This window comes from Anas platyrhynchos, chromosome 8 (assembly GCF_047663525.1).
Source record: "Anas platyrhynchos isolate ZD024472 breed Pekin duck chromosome 8, IASCAAS_PekinDuck_T2T, whole genome shotgun sequence".
NCBI classification, from domain to species: domain Eukaryota; kingdom Metazoa; phylum Chordata; class Aves; order Anseriformes; family Anatidae; genus Anas; species Anas platyrhynchos.
The window spans coordinates 38,174,560-38,191,652 of NC_092594.1; the positions used below are offsets into that span (position 1 = coordinate 38,174,560).

The 17,093-nt window shown below is 55.1% G+C and overlaps 1 protein-coding gene across 2 annotated transcripts; it reads left to right on the forward strand.

The window, feature by feature from the left end:
• The first annotated feature begins 1,628 nt into the window (after positions 1 to 1,628).
• Positions 1,629 to 15,654, forward strand: IL23R (interleukin 23 receptor). Of its 2 annotated transcripts, none has more exons than XM_072041962.1 (16): positions 1,629 to 1,869; positions 2,662 to 2,848; positions 3,380 to 3,474; positions 4,109 to 4,402; positions 4,516 to 4,639; positions 5,151 to 5,305; positions 5,429 to 5,574; positions 6,179 to 6,326; positions 6,665 to 6,747; positions 6,902 to 7,106; positions 8,187 to 8,384; positions 8,641 to 8,724; positions 11,403 to 11,453; positions 12,413 to 12,509; positions 13,926 to 14,016; positions 14,474 to 15,654. In XM_072041962.1, the coding sequence occupies exons 3-16, from the start codon at positions 3,417 to 3,419 to the stop codon at positions 15,077 to 15,079; spliced, it is 2,340 nt and encodes a 779-aa protein (XP_071898063.1). In that variant the 5' UTR covers positions 1,629 to 1,869; positions 2,662 to 2,848; positions 3,380 to 3,416; the 3' UTR covers positions 15,080 to 15,654. The 2 variants fall into 2 exon arrangements, with proteins under 2 accessions (XP_071898063.1, XP_071898062.1); XM_072041961.1 differs by having other exon boundaries at positions 1,731 to 1,869; positions 2,628 to 2,848.
• The last annotated feature ends 1,439 nt before the right edge of the window (positions 15,655 to 17,093 follow it).

Genomic DNA, 17,093 nt, shown 5'->3' on the forward strand with positions numbered 1-17,093 from the left:
GTTATTTTAGAAAAAACTGCCTTGCTTGGTGCGAAGACGAGACCAAACCCAGCCCCTGGCGCAGGCACTGCTGCAGCTCAGCCCCGCTCTGCGCCCACCTCCCCTCGCCCCGATGCCTCCCGGTGCTGCCAGCAGCCCCCCGTACCCGGCCGGCACCGAAACCCGCAGCCACGGAGCTTTTCCTGCCCGCAGCACCCTCCTCCTGCCCGTGCCACGCCACGTGCCGGCGCAGCACCACGTGCCACCAGGGCCACGTGCCACCACGTCCCCGCGTCCCCGTGTCCCCACGGCTCCCGGCCGCCCAGCACACCCCAGCCCTACCTTTCCTTCCTGCCCAACCCGGCCACTGACTCACCGGCACAATTTTAGCACGCCCGGCCAGCGCCGAGCCCCCCGAGGATAACGAGCAGGGAATTAATTAATTAATCCCTGCTAACTTTAATCGTGTCCCCGGGAGCCAGGCAGCAGGGATATGGGGTGCCGGGGGACACACACGTGCCCTGGGTCCCGGCGGATGTCACTTGTGGGGCGCACGGAGGGCGAGGAAGTCTCTGCGAGATGCAATCGCCTGCGCGTGGGCGGCCGGGAAGGTGACGGCAGCGCGGAGGCGTCTGTGGGGCCCCCCCACGTTTCCCTTCCCACTCGATGTGGCCCCGAAAGGCTGATGGGGTTGGAGGGGGGGGAGAAAATCTGGGACACTGCGTGCCGTGCCGTGCCGTGCCGTGCTGTGCCGTGCCATGCTGTGCCGTGCCATCAAGGGGTCTCAGGGGGTCTCGGGGGGCTCCCCGCCGTGCCATCCTGCTGCCAATCCCTGGCCCTTCCCAGCCCCGGTGCCCCCGAGCCTCAGCAAACCCCACCCGCGAGATGAGAGCCCCCCCATGTCGTTAGATTAATTAATGCTCTGCTACGTGACGCCCTGGGCACACCAGGAGCACGCTGGAACAGGACTTCCCACTGCAACCTCGTGGGCCTGCCCGTACCCAGCTCCGGAGCCGGGGTTTTTTTTGGCACCCCAGGCTGTGCCCTGGCGCTGCCAGCTGGCTGCTGCCACCCGGCCCCGGCTCCCCGGCCTCCACTTTCCCAAGAAAAACAGGCGGATCAGTCAAATCCCAGCCGCGGGCAGGGGCTGCTGGAGCCCAACAAAGGGCTGCCTTGCCCGGCGGGGGGGGAAATCAGTTTCCATAACCTTTAGTGGTGCTGCAGAGCTGCGGTATTTCCTGTGGTTGCAGCCTCCAGTGAGGTTAACACCGGCACCCAGATTAACCCTTCGCCTGGGGGGCACAGCGGTACCGGGGGGGCACCCACACCAGTGCCAAGGGGTACCCACACTGGTGGCACTGGGGTGCACCCGCACCGGCACCACCACCACCACCCTGATCCCGATCCCCCAGGAGGAAGGGTGCAAGGGGTGCTGGTGGGACCTTGAAGGTTTTTGGGTTTATAAGCAGGAAAAAAAAGGTAAAAAATAAGCAATTTGGTCAAATTTGAGCCCTGGCAGCTGGGAGGGCAGCAGGAGCTGCGCACCACGTAGCACCAAGCCCCGGGAACAAAAAGGCGCCGGGATGCAGTCGGCGCTGCGGGGTGACTAATGGTGCTGTGACAGCTTGAAGGCAGAGAGAGAGAGGAAAAAAAAAACAACCCCGACTGAGTCTGTTCCTTCAGGGGATGCTGGGTTTTCCCATGGACTGACTCAAACTGGAAACTTCTTGGGTAGCAGCGGCGGCAGCAGCAGCAGCAGCAGCTATCTAGGTCAGGGCTGCTCGCAGCCGCTGCTGCTCCTCGCCGCACCCGGCAGCCCCGGCCACAGCGGGCGGCAGCGGGGCCACGCCAGCCCCGCCGGCCCCAGATCGGGTCCTGAGGATTGGGGAGGTAACGGGGAACGGGGAACTGGGACTGGGGAACGGGGAATGGGAATGGGGAATGGGAGAGAGGCCCAGGGCCAACCCTGGCCTCGGCTGCTGTGTTTCGTGCCCGTGGCTCCCGGTGCGCTCCGTCGGTAAGGGTCTCGTGGGGCTCGAGAAGTGGGACAGCTCTCCTCCTCCTCCTCCTTTTTTTCTCCTCCTCCTCCTCCTCTTTTTCTCCTCCTTCTCCTCTCCTTTCTGTGCTTTCACGTGTATTTACGGGAACCTGCTGGGAGGCTTTTTAAGAGACGAGATCGCAGCCCCACGTCTGCAGGCAACGGGAGCGCACTCGTTCCTCCTGCTTTGGAGCCTGCAAACGGCCGTAAATCGGGGTAAAAACGCGAACTGCAGGAACCCCCGAGGAGGCAGAGCCCGCGGTCGCGCGCTACAGCTGGCAGCTGGGGAGATTTATTGTTTTTTTTCGATATTTTTTCAGCCCAGGGGGTGTGTGTTTGTGAGTGGCGTTAGGCGGCAGGAGGCTGGAGGCAGCTGGGGGCCGCTGAGGGCTCTTTGTGGGTCAGGGTAGCAAAAGGGCACTGGAAATGGGACCCGCTCTTATGGACACCTGAACAGTGCCCCAGCAAGCAGGGCAGCTCCTACCCACAGCCGAGCTAGCGTGGGGAGGACTACGAGAGGGTTAGCTGCACTCAGCAGCCTGGTTTGGGTCGATTTCTGCTATTTTGACGCTTTCACCGCGGACTCGGCCGTGTCCCACTTCTGGCACAGCCTGTGCGCGGCTCTTTGTCTTCTGCTGCCCCAGGAGGAACGCCACGGAGCCGAGGGGGTCCGGCAGCAGCAGAGCCCGGCCGTGCTCCCGGTGTGTGCAGCTCTCAGAGACCCCCAATCCGCCTCCCCTTGCGCCCCAGCCGTGGCTCCCCCGGGGCAGGCGGCTGCGCCGGGACGGGCGGCACGTGCCCGGCCAGGAGGAAGGCGAAGAACTCGCTGAAGTAAGCAGCTAAAGTCGGGGGAGCTCGTGGGATGCGAACACGAGCCCTGTTTTGGGGTTTGGTGATGCGCGACCCCGGGGGTGAGCACGGGGAAGGAGCAGCAGGAGCAAGGCGGGTGGGAACGTGTTGGGAAATTTGGGGATTTCTGCCCAGGGCACCGCGGGCGGTTGGGTTTGGCCGTCTCCAGGGATGGAGACTCCACGGCAGCCTGCTCCTGAGCTCCGTCACCCTCACAGCAGGATGCTTTTCCTTACATTTAAATGGGATTTCCTGATTTTTAATGTAAACCTGTGAAGAAGAAGCCTGGCTGCATCCCCTCCGCTCCCCCCACGGGCAGCTCCCCCAGCTCTCCCAGCCCCTCGGTGCCGGGTGCCAGCCCCACGGGGTGTCACCAGGCCGAGGGACAGGATCATCCCCATCCCGGCAGGGTCCGGACCCTTCCCTCCCACAGCTCCCGGCCACCTTGGGGCTGGTCCCCGAGCACCCTGCAGCCAGGGCAGGCGTGGGGCTGACCCCTCTCGTGCCCCCCAGACTATGCCACGCACGGACGGCGGCTGCAGCCCAGGCCATGGCAGGGGCCGGCAAGGCTTTGGTGCTCCACGTCCTGCTCTGCTTCCTCTGCAGAGGTAAGTGGCTGCGTGGCACGGCACGGCACGGCACGGCACGGTGTGATCCCTGCTCAGGATCAGCCCCGGGGCAGGAACGTTGCCCCCCTGGCTTTGGGGAGCTCAGCACCACCTTCTCCTATGCCCCTGCTCTACCTCAGCTCCCTGCTGCCATCCCCACCCTGGCCTCGTTGAGCTGCCGGGGGGGTTTCAGCAGCCCCCAGCACCCCGCGAGCTGCTGCTGTTGCCATGTGCTCCTGCCTCCGTGCTGCACGAGCTCCGGGCGCAGCTGCGCCCTTTCCAGGAAAGCCAGATCGAGCCGATACCAGGCGAGCAACGGCTTTATCAGGGCTGCTGCAGGGCCCCGATCTGATAGCAAAGGGCAGCGCACGCCTCCCATCTAGGGGCCGCCGTAATCTCAGGGGATCAAGAGATAGCACGGCGGCGCGTTATTTCCCTGCAGTCATTTGAGCGTTCGAGCAGAACGTAAAATGGGTGAAAGTCGCTCGTTTCCGAGCTGAGTGGGTGAGTCACCGGCTGCCTGCTGGAGGCAGGGGGATTTACCCCGTGCCAGGGGGGCGCGGGGAGCCGGGGGGGGACCCCTCCGGAGGCACTCGCCGCCAGTGCCGTGTTTGAAGCCGCGGGCGCTGCGCAGGTGTTGCCCAAATCAAGTGCCTGGGCAGCGTGTGGATCGAGCCTGGCCTGGAGGTGCTGATGGGCTCCAACATCTCCATCAACTGCGTGTCCACCGTCGGCTGCCCGAGGAGCAACCTCTCCATCCAGCTCAACAGCACGGCCCGTAACGAGACCCTGCGCCCCCTCAACGGCAGCGCGGCCCAGCTGCGGCTGCACGACTTCAGGCTGCCCTACAGCAGCGTGCTCTGCTTCGACCACTGCGGCAGCAAAGAGAACAAGGTTCTGGTCTGCGGGACGGAGGTCTGGGCCGGCTGTGAGTATGGCCACGGGGCCGGGGAGCTCGTCGTGAAGTGGGGAGCAATGGGAATGGTGGTGGTAGGGGTGTGGGGATGTGTCTGTGCGCTGCTCCTGACGCTGCTTCCCCAGACCCCCCGGAGACCCCCGGCAACCTGACCTGCACCATCGGGGAGGACTCGGGGAGCCTGGCGTGCACGTGGGACGCGGGGCGGCCGACCCACCTGCGCACCGAGTACCGCCTCCACCTGAACAGGTAGGGCCCCGCGGGGACGTGCAGAGCTGGTGGTGGCACTGGGGTGCCAGAAGGGTGTGAGCAGAAAGGGTGCAGCCAGCAGCATGCACCGAACGGTGCCCAAAACCCGACACCGAGCTGGTGTAAAGGCTCAGTTTCACACCTCAATGTGTTCGGGGCAGGCACGTGCAGGCTGTGTGGCGGTGGAGTCGCTTGGGTTCGAGCCCTGAGCCCCGCAGCCAGAGAGCTGCAGGAGTCACCTTTCTGCAGCAAAACTGCCGACGCCATCCAGCGGTGCCAGGAACCAAAGGGAGTCACTTTCTAGTTCACTTTACGAGTGAAAAACTCCCGCTCTGGGGATGACTGTGCCCCAGTTGTAACCCGGCGCTGACGCGTGGGTGCCTTCCCCGCGGGCGTGCACGTGCTCGGGTGGGCGCGTGGCACCGCCACCAGACCGCAGCCCGGCCCCTGATGGAGAGCCGAGCCCCTCGGTGCGGGGACGGGCTCTGACAGGGCCCTTTCTGCTTCCCAGCACACAGACAGCACAGGAGGACGTGTTCCCTGCGGGCTCGCCGGTGCCCCTGAGCGCTCTGCGTGGCGGCAGCCGCTACTTGGCGTGGGTGCAGGCCCGGAACGCGCTGGGCACTGCCCCCTCTGCCCCGCGGCACCTCGACCTGCAGGAGCTGGGTACGTGGGGACAAGCACGAGTGGCACCGCTCTCACAGCCCTCCCGTCGCTCGCAGGCTCTTCCTGTGCCAGTTTTGGGGAGATGGGTGCAGGCCGGGCTCAGGGCTCTCGCTCCCCCCGCAGTGGTGCCCGCGCTGCCCTTGGCTGAGGGCGCGGAGACGACGCTGGGCTCGCCTCCCATCACCACCGTCCGCTGGAGGCAGCAGACGCAGCTGGAGGACGTGCACTGCGAGGAGCGGCACAAGGCAGAGGACGCCCCAATGTGGCATGTGAGATGGCACCAGCCCCCCAAATCTCCCCCAATTGCAGACCCATGGGATGGGGCCCCGTGGGGACCCCCCAGTGCCACCCCCCCCGGGGCTCCCCAGTGCCTCCAGCAGTCGGCCTTTCCAGCAGCGTTATCTCTGCGTTTTAAGCAAGAGGGCAAAACCCAAAACATTTCCAAATGTTATCTAGCTCTGCAAGGACAAGGCAGAAAAAAACACAGAGGGTACTCAGCGTGCGCCCACTTCATCAGCCTCCGTCCCTCTCGCAGACACAACTGTACCCAGGCACGCTGCTCCGGGGTCCTGTTTGGGAACCTCCTCTGGCTGAGGACCAGATCCCAGCGCTTTTTTTCTTTTTTTTCTCCCAATTTTTGTGCTCCAAAGTGCTGCAGGGCAGCCAGGACAAGCCCATCCATCACACCACGCGTGGGCACCCCGCTGCCCGCTCACCGGCTGCGCTCACCCCATGGCCATGGGTTCAGCAGCCCCGTGTGCTGGGGGGGCCGTGGGGTCCCTGTGTGCTCGGGGGGGGCTGTGGGGTCCCCATCCATGCAGACGGGGAAGGCGTTGGGCCCTGCTCTGCCCTAGCACCCGGCTTCCCTTGCAGGTGGAGGCGTGGGACAGCGCGGTGCGGGCCGGGCACCCCCTGCAGAGTGACACCCACTACGTGTTCCAGGCCCGGTGCCGGCGCAGCCCCCCCAACAGCCCCTGGAGCGCCTGGAGCCCCCCCTTCATGTACACCACCCCCGAGGCCGGTAAGTGTCCCGTGTGCTGTGAGCCCCGTGTGATGTGATGCAGGCTGCACGGGGCTTGTGGGGCAGCCCTACATTCACCCACACCCCGCTCACGGCAGGGCGAGGGATTTGGGGCTGTGCCTGCCCTAAAAAGCCGTGTCAGCCGCTGCTCTCAATCTGGGCCATTTCCTTCCCCGCGGCGCCCAAGCCACACGTCGGCAGCTCCGGCACCGCGGTGGTGACACCCTCTGGGTACGGCACAGCCGGTGAGAGGCAGCTGGTGGGGGGCCATGAGGGCGATACGGGTGGGCACGGGCCCCATGTCGTGGTGGGCAATGTCCCCATGGCTCTCCCCACAGCCCCCGCGGCAGCACCCGACGTCTGGCGGCGCCTGGGCTCGGTGTTCCCGAACGGCAGCCACGAGGTGACAGTCTTGATCAAGGTAAGGCCTTGGGGTTAAGGGTTTGGGGTTTGTAGGGCTGGCAGCGAGGTTTTAAGGTCACAGCGTGGAGGGTGGTGGGGCCCTTCTGAGCACATGAGGGTGAGGAGGGGACCTGGGGCACCCCGTGCCCATCTCCACCTCTTGCCCTCTGCAGCCTCTGCCACCCCGTGCTGCCCGTGGCAGGATCCTGGGCTACGCCGTGTCTGTGGGATCAGGACAGCTCCTCTGCAACACCTCCAGCACCTCCTGCAGCGTCCTGGTGCCCCCGGGGGTGCGCGTCCTCCACGTCACCGCTCACAACTCCAGGGGGGCATCCAGCCCGGCCAACGTGACGCTGGGCCGGGAGGCCAGGCAGCAAGGTAGGACATCTCCCACAGCAGCGTTGGTGATATCAGAGATCTGCTTTTATCAGAACCCGGGGGGAAAAACGTCACGCAGACATGTGGGTTCAAAGCAAGAGGCGCTCCGCCTGGGGAGTGCAGCGTCCTCCAGACAAGGCCAGCGTCCCCTGCAGATGCCCCAGCCCCACAGCCCTTTGCCTCCGAAGGCTGCAGGGACGAGGATAGCTTATAAAAATAAAAATCAGCTTGTCCTGCCTGTGCCTGGCACGGCTCCGGGCACCCCTCTGTGCCCACAGCTCCCGAAATAGCTCCCGCTGCCGTCCCAGCCGTGAGCTGGAGCCTTTGGGGCAGGAAGGGAGGAGAAGGAGCTCCCGGGCTGCCTCGGCTTCCCTGCGCCACGGGCTGTGGCTTTCCCCACAACCACGCTTTCCTATTTTTGAAAACGTCACTTTTAATGAGCAACGGGAGGGGAAAGTCCCGTTCGAGTTCAGGACAAATAGCGAGCATGAGTAAAACGAAACCGTGCAGTGTAAATAAGGTGGAAAAAATGCTCTAATCTCATACTTATCAGAATGATGCGTGTTTCTGGTAAAAAATGTCAGGTAACGCGTCTCAGACAGAAGAGGCATGACAAAGCTGAACACGTGCTTTTGTGAGGTAGACACGTGTATATACATATACACATGCAGGTGTGCGCATATTTATATTTATATTTATATTTATATGAATATGAATATGAATATGAATATGATATAACAACTTAATATAATATAATACAGCATAGCATAATAGAACAATATAATATGATATGATATATGTGATATAACGTTATATAGCACATAATAGTCTATATAATATTGTATTATAAAATTAAACATACAATTATACAATTATATAATCTATTATATATGTGAAAAAATATTTTTATATTATAAATATAAACATAAATTTACATATATATCCCAATACCTATACCTATATATACACCCATACCTGTACCCACACCCATACTCACTGCATCCTAGAAGACTTTTTCCCTCCCAGCCCTGTCCCCCCGATGAAGCCCTCCTCCCAGCTCCGACCCCTCTCTCCTTGCAGCCTTCCCGGCACCAGCAGCGGTGGAGGTGCAGCGCCAGAACCAGAGCAATGTCTCGGTGTCCTGGCAGCCCCCCAGCAGCAGCAGGAGCCCCCCGCTCTGGTTCATCGTGGAGTGGGTTTGCACAGCTCCGTACAGCAAGGAGGAGCGCTTCTTCTGGAAGAAAGTCCCGTACCAGGACACGCTCACCTACATCCAAGGTAAGCAGTTCCACTGGCTGCAGCTCATCGAGGTATCGCAAAGCCCAAATCTCACTGGGATTGAGCCCCTGCCCACCGCTTCAGGGGCTGGGGGCTGTGAGGAGCCCGGGGAGCAGGAGGGAGCGGAGCAGTGAGGGATGTAAGGGCAGCCGGGGTGTTTGGTCCCCCAGGGCTCAGCCAGAAGCCCTCGAGCAAGTCTACAGCTTTAACAGCAGCTTATAAATACGTTTTAAAGGCAAATAACGCTTCATTTCAGAAGACACAGCAGTGGCAAGCAACATCAACGTGTCGGTTTATGCAGTCTACCCAGACGGAGTGAGCAAACCCAGCTCTGGCCAAGGTAAGCCCAGCCGTGTGGAGAAGCTGCCGTTTGCTGTGGTGGAGCTGCAGGGTTCAGGCTGCTGCTTCGTGCCTGCTGTCCTCACGGTCGGCCAGTTTTATGGAGTCGGTCTTAGAGACAAGGGGCAAAAACCCGGCATGGGCCAGAGAGAAACACGAGGCTGACAAAGGAAACTGTGGTGAAATGTCAGAGATCTTAACACACCTGTGTGAAAGGCTTGTTCAGCCTAGAGAAGAGGAGGCTCAGGGGTGACCTTATTGCTCTGTATAAGTACATTAAAGGAGGCTGTAGAGAGGTGGGGGTTGGCCTGTTCTCCCATGTGCCTGGTGACAGGACGAGGGGGAATGGGCTAAAGTTACGCCAGGGGAGTTTTAGGTTAGATGTTAGGAAGAATTTCTTTACTGAAAGGGTTGTTAGGCACTGGAACGGGCTGCCCAGGGAGGTGGTGGAGTCACCATCCCTGGAAGTCTTCAAAAGACGTTTAGATGTAGATCTTAGGGATATGGTTTAGTGGGGACTGTTAGTGTTAGGTTAGAGGTTGGACTCGATGATCTTGAGGTCTCTTCCAACCTAGAAATTCTGTGTGATTCTGTGTGATTCTGTGATCGCTCTCAGGAGTTGGGCATGCCGAGTCCCCTGCTGGCCCTCGCCTAGGCCAGGACAAGCCATGCACGGCTCCCGGTGTGAGTGCTGAGGACACGTCCCAGCACCACCAGACCTGTCCCAAGGGCACCACCATGCAGGGAAAATCCCCCATCTGTGCTTTCACCGAGCCCCATGGGCACAGTGAGCATCCTGGGGAATCCCGGCCTGAGGGCAGGACAGGCTGAGCATAAACCAGGTGTGATAACGCTCAGGGTAGGCATTCATCATTCCAGACTTGTAGTCTGACTTCTTATCCTACACCTGCCATACAGCAATATCTGGAAAGAACCTGTTATTTGTGCTAGCTAAATGCTTTAAATGCTTAAAATAGAGAGCTCATCATTCTTAGTTACACAGACTCCTGTGGTAAAACCTGGGGGTTTATGTGGGAAAGCACCAACGTAAGGCACCCAGCGGGCACAACCAGCACCGTACACCCTGCCTGACCCCACAGGCCGGCCCTTGTTCCTTATGTTCCTTACACAAGCCGAGCCCATCAGCAAGGCATTTCTGTAGTCATATTAACAGATAATGCAAGATAAATGTGCCAGTGGTCTCAAATCTCCAGAATTGTGCTTTGGTGAAACAGCGGCAGCGCTACCCAGGTTAGGTCACATCGGAGCCTGGTGGCAGCCTGGTGACACGAGATGTATCTGACACGGCGACACGGCTGGTATTGCCACGTCCCTCTCCGGACAGTGGGAGCCTGGAAGGCCACAGCCTGGGACACCTTCTTGTCAGGAGGCCTCCTCCTTGCAGGGCCACCCTGTGGCACCACCCGGTGCCAGCCGCATGGTGGCAGCACCGTGGGGATCATGGGCCCAGAATCACATTAGGGTTGGAAAAGGCCTACAAGATCTGGTCCAACACCCCCCTACCACCAATGTCACCACTAAACCCTGTCCCCAAGCACCACGTCCAACCTCTCCTTGAACATCCCCAGGGACAGTGACTCCACCACCTCCCTGGGCAACCCATCCCAACGCCTGACCGCTCTTTGTGCCAGTACAAGATGTGGCCTGAGCCATTTTCCTCACAGGAAAACCATTGGGAACAGGGCTTGAAAGCTGTGTTACCCGATCCCAGGGGAAGATCAGCTGTATTGCTTTCATGTGCTGAAACTGTTCCTGGGTTTCAGGCAGAGAGGCCTCTGGGCTCCTGAGACAAGCTACCCCCATGCTCCTCGTCCTCGCTGCCCAACAGTTTTCCACTTTAGTGACCAGTGCTTTAATTGCTCTACTTCAGGATGATGGCTCCGGGCCTGCCCATGGCCAAAAGGGAACCCATGAGGAGCTTCCCTGCCCTCAGCAGCGTGTGCCTGAAGCCCCATCACGCCTCCTGCCTGGGCTGCTCCCTTGGGATGCTTCCCTGAGCGCTGAGCGAGCACCTCACAGCGTCCCAGCAGAGCCCGTTTTTCTTGCAGGCTGGCCCCAGCCTCAGCAGATTGCCCCAGATAGGGGCTTGCTGTAGGGCATGGCGATTTCTTCACTCCCCCGTGGCTCAGGTCCCACCGAGGCAGGTTTTACCTGCGGGCTGGGGCCGGGGTTATCAGCATGGCGAGGTGATCCCTTCGGTAACAGTGAGGACAGCAGGCACTTGCTGAGGAAAGGATGGCAAGGGAATTGCTTCATATGGCCAGGAAAGAAAGCTTGCTGCCTCTTTTAACAGAAAAATAAGGTTCTTGCCATGGCAGACTCAGCTGCAGCTATCCGCTTAGACAAAATGGTGCTGCTGGAGAACTCAGTGCTCAGGGGGTTGGACACTGGGAAATTATCTGTAGGTGTGCATGGAAAACGGCCTGGGGTTCCTCAGGAAGGGTAAATTCTTGTCTCGAGATGTGTGTGGGGGAGATTTCTTGTAATGTATTTTACGGTTTTGATAACATTTTGTTTAATTAGAACTCAGAGAAATACAAGATGACGTAGAGTGCAGATAAGCAGAAGACACTAATTACTTTTCAGGGCTTTATTTTTTTTATTATACCAGTATTTATTTTCAAAAATAATATTTTTTTTTTCTTCTCTCTGCTTAAGTCTCCTCAGAGGATCAGATCCCAAGCTTCAGCTACAACGAGACTTCCCACGGTAAGAAGTATTTCAGGCTTGGTGAGTGAGAGCTTCTGCTTGACCAGGAGTGGACGTTTCGGCCAGAGCCACGAGCGCAGCATCTGGTGATGTAGTAGTGAAAGGGAAGTGAAAGCTCCGTCGTAATTTGGGGAGGTCAGAGCCAGCAAAGCAACTTTTCATTTGACAGGAAGATGAGCCACATGGCAAGAAAGGCTGCAGTCCTGCCCTGGGGTGAATCCACCTTGCATAATTCCTGCCTTTGAGTTTTGTTTTCTTATGAGACGTAATAAAATGTACGTTACTGCAAACAGGAGTTAAGAAACCAGGGAAAATATCATAATGTTAACATATAAAATAGTGTAACAATGACGGACTGCTCTGGCCTTACAATCTGAGCCAAGGGCTGGCTTAAACATTTCCCATGCATGTTTCTAACTGCAGTTACGCTTTTGGTTTGCATGGCTTCTGGTAAAGGTTATACTATGGTCTGCTTCAGTATTTAAAGCAAAACCAAAACCAACATAAGCAGAAGAGCTTGCTCAAGTATTTCTGGAAAGTAATTCTGTGTAGGAAATGGTTAAACACAGTGACCACACTTACTAGAATTACTTGGCTGGAGGATCCCGGCCGGGTGGCGACTGGCAACCACCTCGGGGCAGCGGAGGGGCGGCCACTTCCGAGGTTCATTGCCAGCTGCCCATGTCTGGCAGTGGCATGGATGAGCAGCAGAAGGGCCCTCCAGAGCCTGGCCCTGATGCCTTCGTGGCCTCCAGCTCTAGATAAATATTGCCCCTCCACCAGACCATTAGAATTGGAAGTGCAGATGTATAGGAATAACAGACATGCAAGGAGTCACGTTCACCATGACTGCTTGTGATGCAGAATTATTCACAAGTGCGACTCAGGATGTGGCCTATAACATTTGTTTTAAAATGGGAGCTACCTGACTAACCTCTTTCCTCTTTGTCTTCTTTCAGATGATGACACTGGAGTTTACCTGGGAATGGGTGTCAGTGTGATCGTATCATCAGTTGTTCTTGCTGTTCTGATGTTTAAAAAATCAGCTAGAAAAAGGTATTACTTTCATCACATTTTTTTCTTAATTTGTAACTCATACTTTTCTTCCAGAATATTCTAAAGGTAACTAGAGAAACCAGTCCTTCCCCCTATGCTCTGCTCCTACTGAGGGCAGCTTTGCTTGTTCATAATATTGCTGCATAAGAGGCTATCTGTGCACTCCACAAGAAGGCAGAGACCAATAAAAAAGTAAAAATCACTCCTCTGTAGGAACCAGACATGATATATTATTATTATACAGATCTAGGGGGAGTAAAAGAAAAAAGAGGGAAAATATAACCTTCTTTAAGTAAGTTTTATCCTAGGGTCTGTTACTCTTTTGAATGAGGAAGGGATGCTGCCTCTGGCACAGGCTGCTGGCTGCCCCCGTGTCTGTACCTTGGCAGACTGGCAGAGACCGGGGAGTTGGAAAAGAGCTGGAAAACCAAACAGGGAGAGTCTTCCTTCCATTTTTTTAACATGACTGCTGCATACCTAGCTTGCCAAGCACCCTCTCCGCAGTGAGAGGAGTCCCACCAGTGCTGTTCCTGATACAAATACGTAGAAACGGTCGCCTCTGTGCCATGGAGCTGGCTGTTGGACATTCCTGATAGAGCAAGAAAGAGGGTGGAGAAGACCCGGGGTTAGAGGATGTTGAAGGGCTGCCCCTTTCAGTTCCTGAACCCTGTCTGAATTTTTCTGCTGTTGATGTAATTGGGCAAGACAGCAAGAACAGAGAGCGTGTACTTTCTCAGGAACACAGCAGTGCACACAACATCAGCAAAGCTCAACTAAATCAAAATCTCTTGCAAATGATTTTCATTTCTGCAGCAGCTTTGTTTGTCGGAAAATCAATTTTCGTTCCTGCAGCAGCTTTGTTTGTAGGAAAATCAACTTTCATTACTGCTGTGTATTTTATTTCATCAGCTCAGGACACATGCATCCTCTTATTTAAATACTTAGCTTGGGTTCCACCACCCACCTCAGTTTAGTAACATTTTCCCATACATGTATGTTTTACACAAGGGATTTAAGCAGAGTAATTTAGTTTCCAGACTTGCTCAATAAATGTAATTTTGAATGTAGTGCAGTGACAAAACCCAATCCTGTTCTGAGGGAAACAGCACCCGCTGTGTTGCAGCCATACAGTGTAACGTTAGGGTGAACAGTGCCCCTCTGCCAGCTGGAGCCAGGCTCCACCACCACCACAACCAGACTCAGGGGAACAGCACTGAGAGATGAAGAGATGGGGTTCAGATGAGAAAAACTACCCACATGGGGAAACTGAGGCTTCCCAGCCCTCCACAATGGCCATGAATGATGGATACACTCAGTGTTCCCTCCCTGTCTTGGGACAATTTCATCTAGAACAAACAAATAAATGAATAATAAAATGGACTAACATTTTGCTTTTTTATTTTTATTTTGGTAAAGAATTAAAGCAACAGTTGCGTCACTCTTACCGAAATGGCTACGTGAAGATTTTCCCCACATGGAAAACAGCAACGTGATAAAGTCACTCCAGGTAATTGCACCATTATTTTTTTTTTCCCCATTTACATATACTTAAAAATCATTCTGCAGCTGTGAGAAACATGGACAGAGCAGGATTCAGCTCTAGGGGATCTAGAACTGATCAGAGAATTATTTACCAGCACCAGCAAGGTGCATGGAAGTCCAGCTTAGCTGGAGTCTTTAAACCTTGCTTCAATATAAATTTTATCCAGTAGTGCCAACTGAATCAAGCTGACCTTGCGGTGCATGCAGAAGAACGGAGACGTGCACAGCTGCTCCTGTCTTCTCTCTGCCACCTCGCAGTAGTCTGTCCTATGGAGAGGATTAGATGAAAGAAGGAGGGATGTTGAGATGAAGACAAGGAGTCATTGCCCTATTTCCTCCGTGTGATGCTCTAATGATATCTCTTCCCTTGGCAAAATTTGCCAGTCTGTTACTGCAGTCATTGTATTGTATTTTTTTTCTAGGAGAAGAGTGAATTCACAAGCAACACCTCCTGTGAGCCGTTCCTGGATCCCACGATCATGGAAGTAGAGGAGATGTCAGCGCACGAGAAATACAAGAATGTGGACATCAAAAAGAAACCCAGCACAGCGGTCCCTGAGAACGTGGAGCACCCACAGAGCTCAGCACCAGCCGTCAGCACTGCCCCTGAGCACGTCAGTGACTACAAGCCTCAGATTTCCGACGGGAGCCCTCTGGGATATGTAGCTGCCAATATTTACCAAGCACAGTCCCACACACCGGCTCCAGAACCGGAGACAACCGAGACAACCTTTTTCTTCAGAGACTACACCAGTCCCGTTAGCTACCTGTGGAACGCTGAAGGAGCGGAGCAAAACGTCTGTCTGCTGGAAAAGATCAACCTCATTTTAAACAACAACAGAAGCGGGCAAAACTACGCGTTCAGCTCAGCGCAGGAGGAAAATCAGTGGGAAAAAACGCTGTCGAGTGAAAATGTTCAAGAGCAGACACTGGTCCCAGATGAGCTGGTCTCTTGCTTGAGAGCAAAGAACGAAGAACCTGTGGATATACAGAGCTGTCTGCAGCAACGCATCGGAAGGTTATTTTGAGCAAAGTTATAACTGGGATTAAAAAAACACAACACAAAATTACGAGTGGATCATCATGGTGCACATCTGCCTTTGGGATTACAAACATCAGAACTGGAACAAAGCTCCAAGTCCAAAACTCACTCCCTTAATGGACTGTGAATAGTTTTGGATGCATGGATTGCCTTGGCCAGTAAATCATCGTTTTACACTTACCTCATATTTTTACAAGCATAACAATGCATAAATGCAGGGGTTCCTGTAAGAACTGAACTACAAAGCGGGTGATTTCTACAGGATACAATATGCTTCAATTATTATTCTAAGTCACTCTTTGGTTAAGTACTTGGAACATGCAATACCTGGAGCTGATATCTTTTAAGATGGATAAAACGATCCCTTGGACATTCTGATTAAATTGTGTAAAATACCCTGGGATCACTCATAATGAGGAGACACTACACTGAGCATGATCTGTCTATCATGCAGCACCCACGGCTACCATATGATTTTTTTTTCTGTTTGACAGGATAACTCGGTTTCATTTTCCCTTCCATTCAATAATAAAAAATACATCAGATAAGAACGGGCCTTCATCAGCTTGGCCTACCAGCCTGATTTAAAATCTCTCTCTAAATTTGTCTCTAGATGGGTGATGTTTTGGTTTGGGCGAAGCATTTATTGTCTCACATCAGTTTGTCAGTGGTTCAGCTTTGCTGTTCTGCATAAAGCAGAACATGGCACAGAGAAATGGCATTTATTAGGCATATAACAGGGAATTCGGATCTTCTGAAATACAGAAAAGGAAATAGGGGAGCCCCCTTCCTGCTGAGGGGTCTTGGAACCATTCTAAGTTTGCCCAGGGCTTCAGAGGTGGTCCTGCAAGATGTTGCTAAAGCAACCAGAAACTGCCTGGAAATGGGAGAGGTTGGATTTTGTATCTAGCCCTTACTTGACTGACCACCCCGGCCTTTTCCAGGAAACACTTTAAATGCTTTTAAGGAACAGAAGCACAAAGGAAGCTTACTACATCCTGTAAAACACTTCGCTGCTCTCCCAGGGCGGTGCTGGCCCACAAGCAGGACCCCCAGTTGCCACAGCAATGCTAAAAAAGTGTAATTTTAGTGCCCAGAGAGTTGTAATGCCCCGGTGCAGCACCCAGAGCATAGACACAGTGCTCTTTTACCTCTGATCATGGCCAGCCAGCAGCACAGTGCCCAGGAAGGAATGATCCTCACTGCCTTGGCCAGCTCAGGGCAGCTCCCTCCGGAGCCCCTTGACCTCCGCAGGCCACCAAAGCTGTGCTCTGCAGCTCAGCTGTGCACATTTTAGGGTTTTCTAAAGCACTGCATGGAAACTGTAAAAACTACTGTCTGAGAAAGGTGGCTGTGGGCATCCCAGAGCCCTCAATGTGGGCTGGGTGCTTAAAAACACCCGTGGGTGCCCTGCAGAGCAGCGTATGGACAGCTCTGCGTGATCATGGGCTACCCATCACTCCTGCACGTAGGTCTGAGTCCCCGTTCACAAGCAGTGGCACTGAGGAGCCTCTGAACCATGTAGCAGGACGTGTGACTTCTGTTCACAGAGGAGCCTGCGCGATTAGAGATCTGGGTAGCTCAGCTGGCTGTGCACATCGCAGCAAATATATGCAGGGGATATATCCTGGAAGGCTGATGTCAACATCATCACAATAAAAGGAAAAAAAGATCATCTGCATTACCAAATCGAAGTCTGTACAGGCGTAAGAGTAAGACTCAACACATTTTAATTAGACTTAGAAAACTAACATAAATGCTAACCTGTATGTTAGCAGGTATCTAGAATTATACACTTTATCATTTTTTGCAGTAAAGCTGCTAAGCCTGGAGATTATAATTTTTCTCTTCAATTTTCTGAGGCGCCGTATGTGCTTCTCTAACGGCTGTTGCACAAATTGATCGATTTTGGCATTTAGTCCTGGATACCTTCAAATCAGAGCAGTTGGGTGCTATTCCTGTCTCCTCTTAAACCAAGAGGTCTGCCATTTGTCACTTTA